Below are 10,962 nucleotides of genomic sequence, written 5' to 3'. Positions count from 1 at the left end.
ATGGTGAGTGCCAGGCTAGGGGGTGGAGGTCAGATTGGCCTTGAGGGATCAGGTGGTTGATGGATTGGAGGTGCCTACACCATCTCTTCAGTCACTCCGCTTTCATGAACCCTCTGCCAACTCACCGCCCTCATGATAAATCCCAGGGGCCCCCCCGTGGCCCACAGGGTCCCCCACGATCTGGCTCCCTGCTGCCCCCTCTCCCCGGGCTCCCTCTGTCGTCACCACCAAGCCCTTGATGGCAGCAGCGCTCAGCCGTCCACACTGCGCTTGTGGACACCGCCCCGCTTCACCTCTGTGCCCTCAGGGCGCCTGCCCACGTGCTGGCTTACAGGAGCTCCCTCCACCAGGTCCCACCGTCCCCCCCCGCCCTCCCCTCGTTTCCTTTCACGGGAGTCCGTTATCTTACTGTGTGTTTCCTTTTACTGCGCTGTGTGGATACTGCATTTTCCACACACTGAAGGCCTGTGGCAAGCGAGTCTATCAGCACCCTTTTTCCAGCAGCCCAGGCTTGCTTCCTGTCTCGGTGTCCCGTTAGGTTGGTCACAGTATTTAGAACTTTTTCACCATGACCTTGTACGTTGAGCAGGCAGTAGCAGAGAGTCAGCTTCCCTTACGCGCACCGGGCGCCGGAAACCGTGCGACTTGCTTGATGGCAGTGTTTGCCTCAGTGCGCGGCCTGGAGCCGACCTGTGGCGTCTCCGAGCTGTGTCTGCGGAGTGTTTAGCTGGGGCTGTTCCTACTGGGGCTGTTCCTACTGGGGGTGCTGCTTTTAACACTGCGGACTTTGTAGGACACGTGGTTTTCGCCTTTACTTTCGGTCTGTCTTAGTGTTTAGAAGAGTTGGCCCTCAGTAAACATCTGTTTAGTGGGGAGAGTTTTCTGCGGACCAGCAGGAGTGAGATGGTTGCTGGTGGTGCTCTCCCCGCGGATGCCGAGGGACTCGGGGCCGGAGTGGCCTACGCGGGGCCCGGGCCGCTGGGCTGTTCCTGCAGCGAGGGGCTGTGGGTGTGGGCGGGGGCCGGGCCTTTGACACCTCCCTCCCGTCCCTCCGGCAGAGCGTGTACCAGGGCTACGGCTCGCCCTCCCAGTACGGCATGGCCTCCTACGGCTCCGCCACACCGCAGCAGCCGTCGGCGCCCCAGCACCAGGGCCCGCTGAACCAGGTAACGGGCTCTGCTGCCGAGCGCGCCCGCTCCCAGGGCCTTGTCCGCGCCGCCCAAAAGACTCTCTGCTCGCGCCGTGACAGCGAGGACGAGAGTTTGAAACCATGACGTTTGATAGCAGTTTGGTTAGGGCTCGGATGAGGCCGGGCTGCAGGTGGCAGGGAGACTCTGGGAGGGCTGTGTGCTGCTGTGTCTGCTCTGCCCCGGATGCACATGCACGCGGGGTATGCACACACGCACGCGCGTGCACACAGCTGACGGGGGTGGACACCCTGGGAGTGATGTCTGTCGGCTTCTCTACTTTCCCACGTGTGTGGGTGCACACGCACACACACTCAGGCGTGCCACATGTGCACACACGTGTGCACACACAGCCTGGCCTTGTGCTTCAAGTGCAGCCTATGGGTAGACCTGGGCTTTCGTGTCACCTGACCTCTCAGCTTCAAGACGGAGCCGCTGGTAACACTTGTAGGGCGTTCCTCACTGTGTCCGACCCGAGTGCCTTGGCGTTGTTCCCTTCCCAGCTCACAGGTCACTGCCCGGGGACGGCGGCACTGTCTGCCTGCTGAGCTCTTCCTGAGTGGGTCACACTCAGGCTCCAGTGTCCCAGTCAGAGCTGGCAGCTGCCTCTCGGGGGCGGGGGCTGTGAGAAGTCGCGCACTCTGTGAACCCGGGTCCTGGCCATGCTCAGTGCCGCCCGAGAGCACGTTGCCGGACGGGCTCTGGCTGTGGGGTGCGGGGAGCGGAGTGAAGGGTGTGCAGGTGTGGGCACGGGGCCGCGAGGGCCGCACACAGCGCGCGGGCGCCCCCCCAGTGCCGGCTTCCTCTTGCAGCCCCCGGTCCCCGGCATGGAGGAGAGCATGGCCTACCAGGCACCCCCCCAGCAGCTGCCAGCCCCACCCCCTCAGCCCTCCAACCCCCAGCACGGGGCTCGTCCTCTGAACAGCGGTCCGCAGCCGGGGACGGCGCCTGCCACACAGCACGGCCAGGCGGGCGCGCCCGCGGGCCAGGCCTACGCCCAGCACGGCTACTCGGAGCCGGCCAAGCCCAAGAAGGGCCCGCAGCTGTGGAGCCGCATGAAGCGTAAGTGGGCTGGCCCTGGGGCTCGGCGCGGTGGTGGGAGGCCGCCCTGGAACTCGGGCGCTCGCTCTGCTGCCCGGGACCCTGCCCGCCCGCCCGCCCCGAGGCTTCCCTTCCGGCGTCCTCTGGGGGTGGGAACCTCGGGTGCTGGGGAAAGGCCTGACGCCAGCGCGTGCCACCCCCACAGCCGCCCCAGGCACTGGGGGCCTCAAGTTCAACATCCAGAAAAGGCCCTTCGCTGTCACCACCCAGAACTTCAGCTCCAGCCCCGAGGGCCAGCACGGCAGCTTCGGTCCCCAGGCCGCCGTGGAGAAGGCCCAAAACCACAGGTGCCGCTGCGCCCCTGCGCTGGGTGACCGCGTGCCCTCCCGGGGGGCTGCTGGGCGCACGGAGCGGGAGAGAGCCGGCCCCTGGGGTCACGGCAGGCTGCGGGCGCCTCTCTCCACAGTGGGCCCTCGTCTCGGGGAAGCCTGTCCGGGAGGCCTGACGACTGGCCCCAGGACATGAAGGAGTACGTGGAGCGCTGCTTCACGGCCTGCGAGTCGGAGGAGGACAAGGACCGCACGGAGAAGCTGCTCAAGGAGCTGCTGCAGGCGCGGCTGCAGGACGGCTCGGCCTACACCATCGACTGGAGCCGCGAGCCTCTGCCGGGGTGCGGCGGGCGCCGGGGGGCGGGACAGGGCTGCTGGTCTCGGGTGGCTGGGAACACCCTGTGGGAACAGCTACGGTTCCAGCAGTGGACAAGCCAGGCCACCTGGCGGGTGCTTTCGTATGTGAGCCTGTCCCGGCCGGGGCCTGCCCTCCTCCTGTGGGCCCGGAGCAAGCTTGGGGACGCCCTACCCTGCTGTTTCCTCAGGCTGACCCGGGAGCCAGTGGCGGAAAGCCCCAAGAAGAAGCGGTGGGAGGCCCCTGGCAGCCTTCATCCCCCCCGGGGGGCAGGCTCTGCTACCAGGGGTGGGGGCGCGCAGTCACAGCGCGGGACACCGGGGGCGGGGGGCGCCGGCCGAGCCCGGGGCGGCAGCTTCGCCAAGTTCGGCAACCGCAACGTGTTCATGAAGGACCACAGCTCCTCCTCCAGCACGGACTCGCGCTCCCGCTCCTCCTCCCGCTCGCCTACCCGCCACTTCCGCCGCAGGTACGCGCTCGCAGGGCAGGGCCGGGTGGCTGGGTGCCCAGGCCAGGCCTGACCGTCCTCCTGTCTCCGCACAGCGACTCTCACTCAGATTCCGACAGCTCCTGCTCTGGGAACGAAGGTCACCCTGTGGGTCGCAGGCACCCGCCTCCCAAGGGCCGGGGGGGCCGGGGGGCCCACATGGATCGGGGCCGAGGCAGGGCGCAGCGGGGAAAGAGGTGAGGTTGGCGTGGGGACTCTTGGGGACGAGGGCCTGAGGGTGTGACGGCCGGGAGAGGAGGGGAAAGGGTTGGGGGCCCGGGACTGAGGAAGGAAGGAGGCCTAGGGCCCAGGGCCAGGGTCCAGAGGGAAGGTGGCAGGCGAGTCCTGCAGGAGGAGGGGCTTCGTCCTCGTGGGGACTGGAGCGACAGGGAGGGGCGACCATTCCCCAGTGGCCGAGGCTGGGGGCAGAAGGAAGCCGAGGCCGGTAAACACTCCCCTCGCTCCCCCCCAGGCACGACCTGGCCACCACCAAGCGCAGCCGCAAGAAGCTGGCGGCCCTGGAGTGTGAGGACCCCGAGCGTGAGTTGAAGAAGCAGAAGCGGGCGGCGCGTTTCCAGCACGGCCACGCCCGCCGCCTGCGCCTGGAGCCCCTGGTGCTGCACATGGGCAGCCTGGAGGCCGGTGGGGCCGACCCCGACTGGCAGGAGCTGCAGATCGTGGGCACCTGCCCTGACATCACCAAGCACTACCTGCGGCTCACCTGCGCCCCCGACCCCTCCACCGTGCGCCCCGTGGCTGTAAGTGCCCCCAGGGGAGGTGCGTGCCGGACACCTGTTGGGAGGGGGCAGGCGAATGCAGAGCCGCACAGGAGGGGTGAGGTGGGAGGGCCTGGCTTCCAGAGCAGGAACTGCAGGCTTGTTTGAAGTCATGTGGCCTCAGCCTTGTTGTCTCTTTGCTCGTGAGGGCAGGCCTGTACCCGCCCACATCGCATGTAGTTGACGCTCCATGCCTGAGCGCACACAACCACGTAGGTTTATTTTCCCCGGCGGCCGGTCTCTTCTTAACGTCAGTAGAGGGTCACAGACGCAGGTCTGGTGTTGCTGTTCTCGGGTCAACCGCCCTGGCTTGGTGAGAATGTGACGGGGCCTAAGCCACATGCTGAGCCATGCTCCGACTCTGGGCAGGTGTTACAGAAGTCGCTGGCCATGGTCAAGTCCCACTGGAGGGAGAAGCAAGATTACGCCTTCGCCTGTGAGCAGCTGAAGTCCATCCGGCAGGATCTGACGGTGAGGCGCTGTGGGGGCACTCTGCTCGGCTCCTCTACCCTTGCCTCGGCCCACCCCTCCCGGCCCTGCCGCCCGTCCTGGCCGCGGCCCTGGCCCCGGCCCAACTCCTGTCTCCCCGCCCAGGTCCAGGGCATCCGCACTGAGTTCACGGTGGAGGTGTATGAGACGCACGCCCGAATCGCCCTGGAGAAGGTGAGGCAGCTGCTCCTGACCCGTGCGACCCCCACTCTCCGACTTCTGAGGCCTCACTCTGTCCTTGGCCCCGTCCTCCAGGGGGACCACGAAGAGTTCAACCAGTGCCAGACGCAGCTCAAGTCGCTCTATGCAGAGAATCTGCCGGGCAACGTGGGCGAGTTCACTGCCTACCGCATCCTCTACTACATCTTCACCAAGAACTCGGGAGGTGAGAGGCCGGGCGCTGGGCTGGTGGGCGCGCCTCGCTCCAGGCTGCAGCCCTCCTCACCATCCTCCTGCCTGGGCCCCCAGACATCACCACAGAGCTGGCGTACCTGACACGGGAGCTGAAGGCAGACCCTTGCGTGGCACATGCCCTGGCGCTGAGGGCGGCCTGGGCTCTGGGCAACTACCACCGGTTCTTCCGGCTCTACTGCCGCGCGCCCTGCATGTCCGGCTACCTCGTGGACAAGTTCGCGGATCGGGAGCGCAAGGCCGCCCTCAAGGCAATGATCAAAACGTATGTGACGCCGGGCGCGCTGCTGGCCCTGCTGCCCTCCCTCCTCTCCCCTGCGCTCTGCCCCCAGCCTCCGGGCTTCTCTTCCGCCCCCCGCCTCTCCTCACCCTCATTCCTGCCCCCACCACTCGGCCCTGTTCTCTGCGCGCTCTGCCCAGTCCGCTCTGCGTCTGACTGTCTTCAGCGTCTGCGCAGCCACCCTCCCCTGCAGTCTCTCCTCGCCCTCCCAGCCTCTCTCCCCTCCTCTCCAGTCTGTCCTTCTGCTCACGTTAGGCTGGGCACTGGTTCTTTCTCTCCTTAGGGCCCTTAGTGCTCTCTGACTACCATCCAGTTGTTGCTATCTCTGTCACTGTCCCCCATGCCATAGAGACACTGGAAAGGGGGTCCCTGTTCTTGGCTACTCCGGTCTAGTGGGACAGGGCCCCACTCCCTACATCTGTTCCTCTGGCTTGGCACGTGTGGGTAGAGAGAACCGGTCATGGTGGGGCAGGCCAGACGGGGTGGGAGAGGGCTGGGAGGCCGTCTGCGAGGCTGGGCCCGCCACCCTCACGCTGAGCACGTCACTAGTGTCAGGGCAGAGGTGCCAGGCTCTGGTAGACCAGCATCCTCACCAGGATTGACCTGTGCCCAGGAATGTGAGGTGGTGTCTTGGACGGTTTGGGTGGTTACAACTGGGAGGGTGTTACTGGCATCCAGTGGGCAGAGGCCAGGGGTGCTGCTAAGCCCCCTGCAACGCACAGGACAGGCCCGCTCCCCGAAGTGCCTGGCTTCCCGTCAGTCATGTAGAGGCCCAGAGACCTTGCGTCTGGTAGGCCTGAGGCGGCCGGTCTGATTGGCCCTTCCTGGAAAGGTGCAGGGAGCTGTAGGATGGTGGTCAGCTTGCAGAGGCCGGGCAGCTCGCCCGAGGGTCTAGTCTGGGCTCTGGGGACAGGCTGTGCCAGGTGAGAGAGCGGACATGGTCACAGTGGACGTGGGGAGTGAGGAGGGAGACAGCCACCATGCAGCCTGGAGACGTGGGCCTTTAAGGGCTGTCCCAGTGTCCCTTGGCCTTCCTGCAGTCTGCCCTCCGAGGCCTGGTCAGCCCGGCACCAGCAGCTGCCCCAGTTCAGGGCATGTGGCTGGGTTACTGGGTGTGTCCTGTCACCGTATGTGATGGGCCTCTGGGCAGACGGGCTTGGAGGTACAGCCAGGCTGCCTCCTGTCCTGCAGCGAGCGGGAGAAGGGCTGGGATGGGGGCCGCCCTGCCTCCCTGAGGGCCCCTAGCTGAGTGACTGTGCCTTGGAGACAGGCAGGGTGACACCCTAGGGGAGGCCCCAGGGACTTGCCATGAGGCACTTGAGTGGCTCCTCGCTGGCACGCGCTCCACGAGTAGGAGCTCTGAATGGGCTCGTACCCCTGAAACACTGGGGAGCAGTAGGAGGCCCTCGCTGCGCAGGCCGGGCCCTGGGGTGGCGCCTAGCTGTGCCGCCCTGAGCCGCCCGACGCTGCCTCGTCCGCCCCTGCCCCTGCGCCCCTGCGGCCCTCTCCTCAGTGGCTGCTCAGGCCATCGGAGAGCCAGCTGTGCCCCTCTTCCTGTCCCCTCCTGGTCCCCTTGCACAGGTAAGTGGGGGCGAGGGGGGGCACACCTGGGGATTGGGGCTCCCAGCCCCGCCCCGGGCCCCCCCAAGCCCCTGAGGTGGGAGGCTGGCAGGGGTGGGGGAATTGGCAAGGATTGTGCGAGGAGGCTCCCGGGGGGCCCAGACAGGAGGCGTCCCGCCCTGCCGTGGCCCTCCCCTGCCCGCTGCCCCCCTCATCGCGCTCTCCTCTTGTCTCCGTAGCTTCCGCCCTGTGCTGCCCGTCTCCTACCTGCAGGCCGAGCTGGCCTTCGAGGGCGAGGCCGCCTGCCGGGCCTTCCTAGAGGCCCTGGGCCTGGCCTACTCGGGCCCGGACAACGCCAGCATCGACTGCCGCCTGAGCGCGGCGCAGCTGTCAGCCTTCTGAGCACGCGGAGGACGGGCGGGCGGGCGGGCGGGCGGGCCTGGCGCTCGCGGTGTGCTCTTGACCACGGACTCGGTTCTTTACTAACTGGCGGGGCGCGTGCTCCAGGCAGCACCGGGTCCCCGCACTGGTCCCACGGACCGTCTGTACAGAGATTTTTCTACGTTTTTATTTTTGCCTCGGGGCTGGGGGGTGGAGAGGGGAGGCGGCGGGCTGGGCTGGGGGGCGGGCTGGGCTCAGCCGTGTCTGCCTTGCCCTCCACTAATGCTGTCTCAGTGTTCTCTCTCTCTCTTTCTCGAGCTCGCACTCCGGTACCCGGCCTGGCGCGTCCCACGCCAGCGGGGCCGGCCGAAGGAAGACAGGCCGTCCAGCCGTGCCCGCCTGCTGGCGGCGGGCCACCCGCCAACCTGCCCGCCGCCGGCCGCCTCGTCCACCTCCTCACAGACTCTTGTTGTCCAGCCCTTCGGGGCCTCAGTGTTGAGAGGTGAGGGGAGCCGTGTAGACTGTGCCCTTGGCCCCCTCCCCAGAAACGCCGCCGCCACTGCCACCAGCAGCACCACCGCCGCCACACTGCACTGAGGACCCTGGAGGCCACCGCGGGACGTCGCCGGCCGGGCCTGCCTCGTCTCAAGTTGTATTAAGTTGTCTTCGTGTTCCCTCCTCCCTCTGCCCCCAATGTTTCTTCTGGTTTTTTTTCCCCCTTTTCCTGCCCTCCTCCCTGTCCTCCCCCGGGCTCAGCACAGGTAAAGCCGCCCCCCGTGGATCACCAGCTCCGCCATCTTCCTTCTCTTCTTTTCGTGTCTGTTTTATTTCAGTTATTTTCCTCCTCCTTCCCCTTTTCTTTCACCCCTCCCCTCCCACCATGTAACGGATGACGCTCGGAGTTTACAAACAGCTGGACTGTCGGGCTGCTTCCTTTCCAGATGGTCTTCCTCTTTGCCTCCCCTTCCCCTCTCCCCCTTCCTTCCTGCATCTTTCCTCGGAGCGCTGAGCACCTTTTGGAAGCTTGAGAGAAACCAAAATTAAAAAGGAGAGAGAGTGCGCGGACCCCGTCTTCCTGCTCGGCCTCTGCATCCGGGCCCTGGTTGCTCACGGAGTTGAGGTCCAGTTTGTCTCACCCTCGCAGTGGGTCTGGGACTGTCACCTCAGGGGGACCTCTGCCAGGGCCTGATAGCTATCTCCGGCCCTCCCCACACGGCACAGCCAGAGTGCCCCCACTGGCTGGCTCCCCAGCTCTCGCCTCAGGCTGAACCCTGACTCGGGCAGTTGGACTGGGCAGCCGTGGGGCACCTTGGCCAGCGTGAGGTGGGGGCGCAGCCCCTCGGGGGGCTGGAGCACTCGCAGCCCCGCGGCCTCCAGCCTCCGGCTCAGCCTCCGGGCCGTCCTCTCCAGCGTTGGGGAGGGGAGGGCGCAGAGCACGTGGCGGCCGAGCAGCACAAGGCCCTTGAACTTGAGCTCCGCTGGTGCTCCCAGTCCTGGCTGGGAGAGGGCCTGGCTCAGAGCCCGGCCGGCTGCCGCCTCCTCCCCGGGGCCTGCCAGGCGCAGCAAGGCCAGCGTCAGGTGCAGGGCCGGCCGAGGCACCGCGAACGCCGCCCAGGACGGGGCAGCTTCCACCAGGTGTGCCTGGGCCTGTGCGACCGCTGCCAGCAGCCCGGGTTCTGTCGCCCTGAGGGCCACGAAATGCGTGGGGCGGGGCTGGCGAGGGCCCTTGGTCCGGGCCGGGACGCCCGACTCGTCTGTGCACCATGCGCCCGGCCCCCACTCTGCCTCCGTTTCCCTGACGGGTCTCGCCTGCTTCCCTGGGAGGCGGTTTGCTCCCTGAGACGGCTCTGGGGCTGCCAGGGCCCGCGCCTCGCCGTCCTTCAGCGCCCCGGTCCCGCCTGCTGCCGTCGGCGGCCATGCCGCGGCCGGCGTGTTTCTCCCCGACTCCGGCTCCGCGGCGGTTGGCGCCGGGGCCTCGGCCGCTCTGCACTGGGAGTCCTGGTGGCCGCCTCCGCCCGGCTCCGTCTTCTCGGCTTCCCCTCGCGCTGGGGTCCTGGCAGGTGCCTCCTCCAGGCTTAACTCTGCCAGCGCCAAGCTGCTGTCCGCGGGGCCTCTGACGCCCCGGGCCCCGGGCTCTGCCAAGCCCGCCTGTGGCCTCTCTGCATCCAGGGACTCCGGCTCCTCCCCGCCCAGCGCGTCGCCATCAACCTCGGCCCCGCCCAGCGCCTCCAGGATGGTGGGCCCGCGGCCTGCGGCCTGGCCCGAGCCGAAGACGCGGTCGGTGCGCGAGGCGCGGTCCCAGACCAGGCGGCCGCGGAAGCGGAAGTAGCGCACGCGGTGCTGCGGGATGGCCAGGACTCCGGGCCCGAGCGCCGCCAGCGGCGCGTCCCAGCAGAAGGCCGAGAAGGGCTCCTCGCGCACGCCCAGGAAGCGGTCGGCGTAGCCCACCGAGAAGTCGGCCGGGTCGAGGCGCGGGTCCCAGCGGATGCGCTGGATGACGGCGGCGGCAGTACGCAGCGGCGGTTTCTTGGCCTCGGCCTCGGCGGCGACGGCGCCGCTGGGCCGCGCGGGCGCCGGCGCTCCCGGGTGCGGCTGGCGGCAGCGTGCGCCGAAGCGGCAGCGGCCCTCCAGGAAGAAACGGCAGGCCGACGTGGCCGCGGGGTCCTCCGGGGACCGCTCCGGCTCCCCGGTCGCCGCCATCGTGTCCCGACCTGTGGGGAAGCCGGCCCGGTCACCGCCCGGGGGCCTCCTAAGGCGTCAAAGGTGGTGCTCACGGTCCCGCCCCTGGACGCCACGTCCCCGGGAAGACCACGCCCCTGGGAATCGGCTCCGGAGACGTCAAGGATTTTGTCCCGCCCTTCGTGGGACCATAGACGCCTTCTGGGAACGTTGATTCCCCCCCCCCATCAGGCTCCAAGGAGTTTACATGTGTGGTCCCGTCCCTCCGGGGCTGCTCCTGCTGCGCCCTTAGCCGTTGCCTGGAAACCAAGTTCCACCCTCTGGGGGGACAATTCCTGTCCTCGCCAGCTCCTGGAAACCTGGCCGCGCCCTCTAGCCAAAATAGTTACGTGTGGCCCCGCCTCCCTGAAAAGCCAAGCTCCGCCCAGTGAGAGCTTGGTTCCGCGAGCTCTAGGAGCCTGGCCCCGCCCCCAGCCGCGCCATTTACGTGTGTAGCCCCGCCCCCAGGTTGTGTGATTAGAACCTGACAGCGCCCTCTGCTGGCGCCAGGGCGAATCCGACCCTGTGGGCTCCGGGTGATCCTCAGACTTGGGACACGGCCGCAGTGTTCCGCGACACACCTTCCGGGCCAGGCGCCCTATCCTCGCCCTTTGAGGAAAGGGCTCCCGCCTTTTCCTGCAGCCGCTCCGGGAGTAAAGGGCGGCTCCACCCGGCCACAGTCCACCTGAGACGCGCGCAGCGCCAGGGCCAGCCGCACCCCGCAGGTCTGGGTCCGGAAGGTCTGGCTGGCGGGCCGCCGGGCTGGGTAAATATTTGATGAATGAGTGAGGCTGTGGGAGCGGCCACTCCGTGATTCCGCCCGCGGGCCCGCTGGGCCACGTCCCGGCCTTTCTCGAAGGGGCCTCGCCTCAGCCCACCAGGGAGGGTCTCTTACCTGAACCTGACTAGAACGCCAGGCGACAAACCTGGCTCCGTCCCTGCCACTGG

At 67.7% G+C, this 10,962-nt stretch overlaps 2 protein-coding genes across 2 annotated transcripts; one reads left to right on the top strand and one right to left on the bottom strand.

Annotated features, from left to right (window-relative positions):
• Positions 1 to 568: 568 nt before the first annotated feature.
• Positions 569 to 7,317, top strand: LENG8 (leukocyte receptor cluster member 8). Its single transcript, XM_007956941.1, has 14 exons — positions 569 to 721; positions 832 to 1,008; positions 1,059 to 1,166; positions 2,000 to 2,249; positions 2,434 to 2,575; positions 2,695 to 2,898; positions 3,103 to 3,381; positions 3,456 to 3,596; positions 3,872 to 4,157; positions 4,545 to 4,646; positions 4,770 to 4,838; positions 4,920 to 5,049; positions 5,133 to 5,340; positions 7,155 to 7,317. Exons 1-14 carry the CDS (start codon positions 569 to 571, stop codon positions 7,315 to 7,317), a joined length of 2,412 nt encoding a protein of 803 aa, XP_007955132.1.
• A 1,137-nt stretch (positions 7,318 to 8,454) lies between these two features.
• Positions 8,455 to 9,996, bottom strand: LENG9 (leukocyte receptor cluster member 9). Its single transcript, XM_007956940.1, has one exon. The coding sequence runs from the start codon at positions 9,994 to 9,996 to the stop codon at positions 8,455 to 8,457; it is 1,542 nt and encodes a 513-aa protein (XP_007955131.1).
• Positions 9,997 to 10,962: the final 966 nt, after the last annotated feature.

This window comes from Orycteropus afer, unplaced genomic scaffold (assembly GCF_000298275.1).
Source record: "Orycteropus afer afer isolate SDZICR_OR568_19922 unplaced genomic scaffold, OryAfe1.0 scaffold00689, whole genome shotgun sequence".
In the NCBI taxonomy this organism is placed as follows: domain Eukaryota; kingdom Metazoa; phylum Chordata; class Mammalia; order Tubulidentata; family Orycteropodidae; genus Orycteropus; species Orycteropus afer.
The sequence above is the reverse complement of the archived record's forward strand: the minus strand, read 5'-3'. Positions and strand labels throughout refer to the sequence as shown.

Coding starts and splice junctions, on each gene's coding strand:
- LENG8 (XM_007956941.1), top strand. CDS start 569: ATGACCTTGTACGTTGAGCAGGCAGTAGCAGAGAGTCAGCTTCCCTTA. Junction 1,009..1,058: donor CCTGCAGCGAGGGGCTGTGG/GTGTGGGCGGGG, acceptor TCCCTCCGGCAG/AGCGTGTACCAGGGCTACGG. Junction 2,250..2,433: donor GCTGTGGAGCCGCATGAAGC/GTAAGTGGGCTG, acceptor CCACCCCCACAG/CCGCCCCAGGCACTGGGGGC.
- LENG9 (XM_007956940.1), bottom strand. CDS start 9,996: ATGGCGGCGACCGGGGAGCCGGAGCGGTCCCCGGAGGACCCCGCGGCC.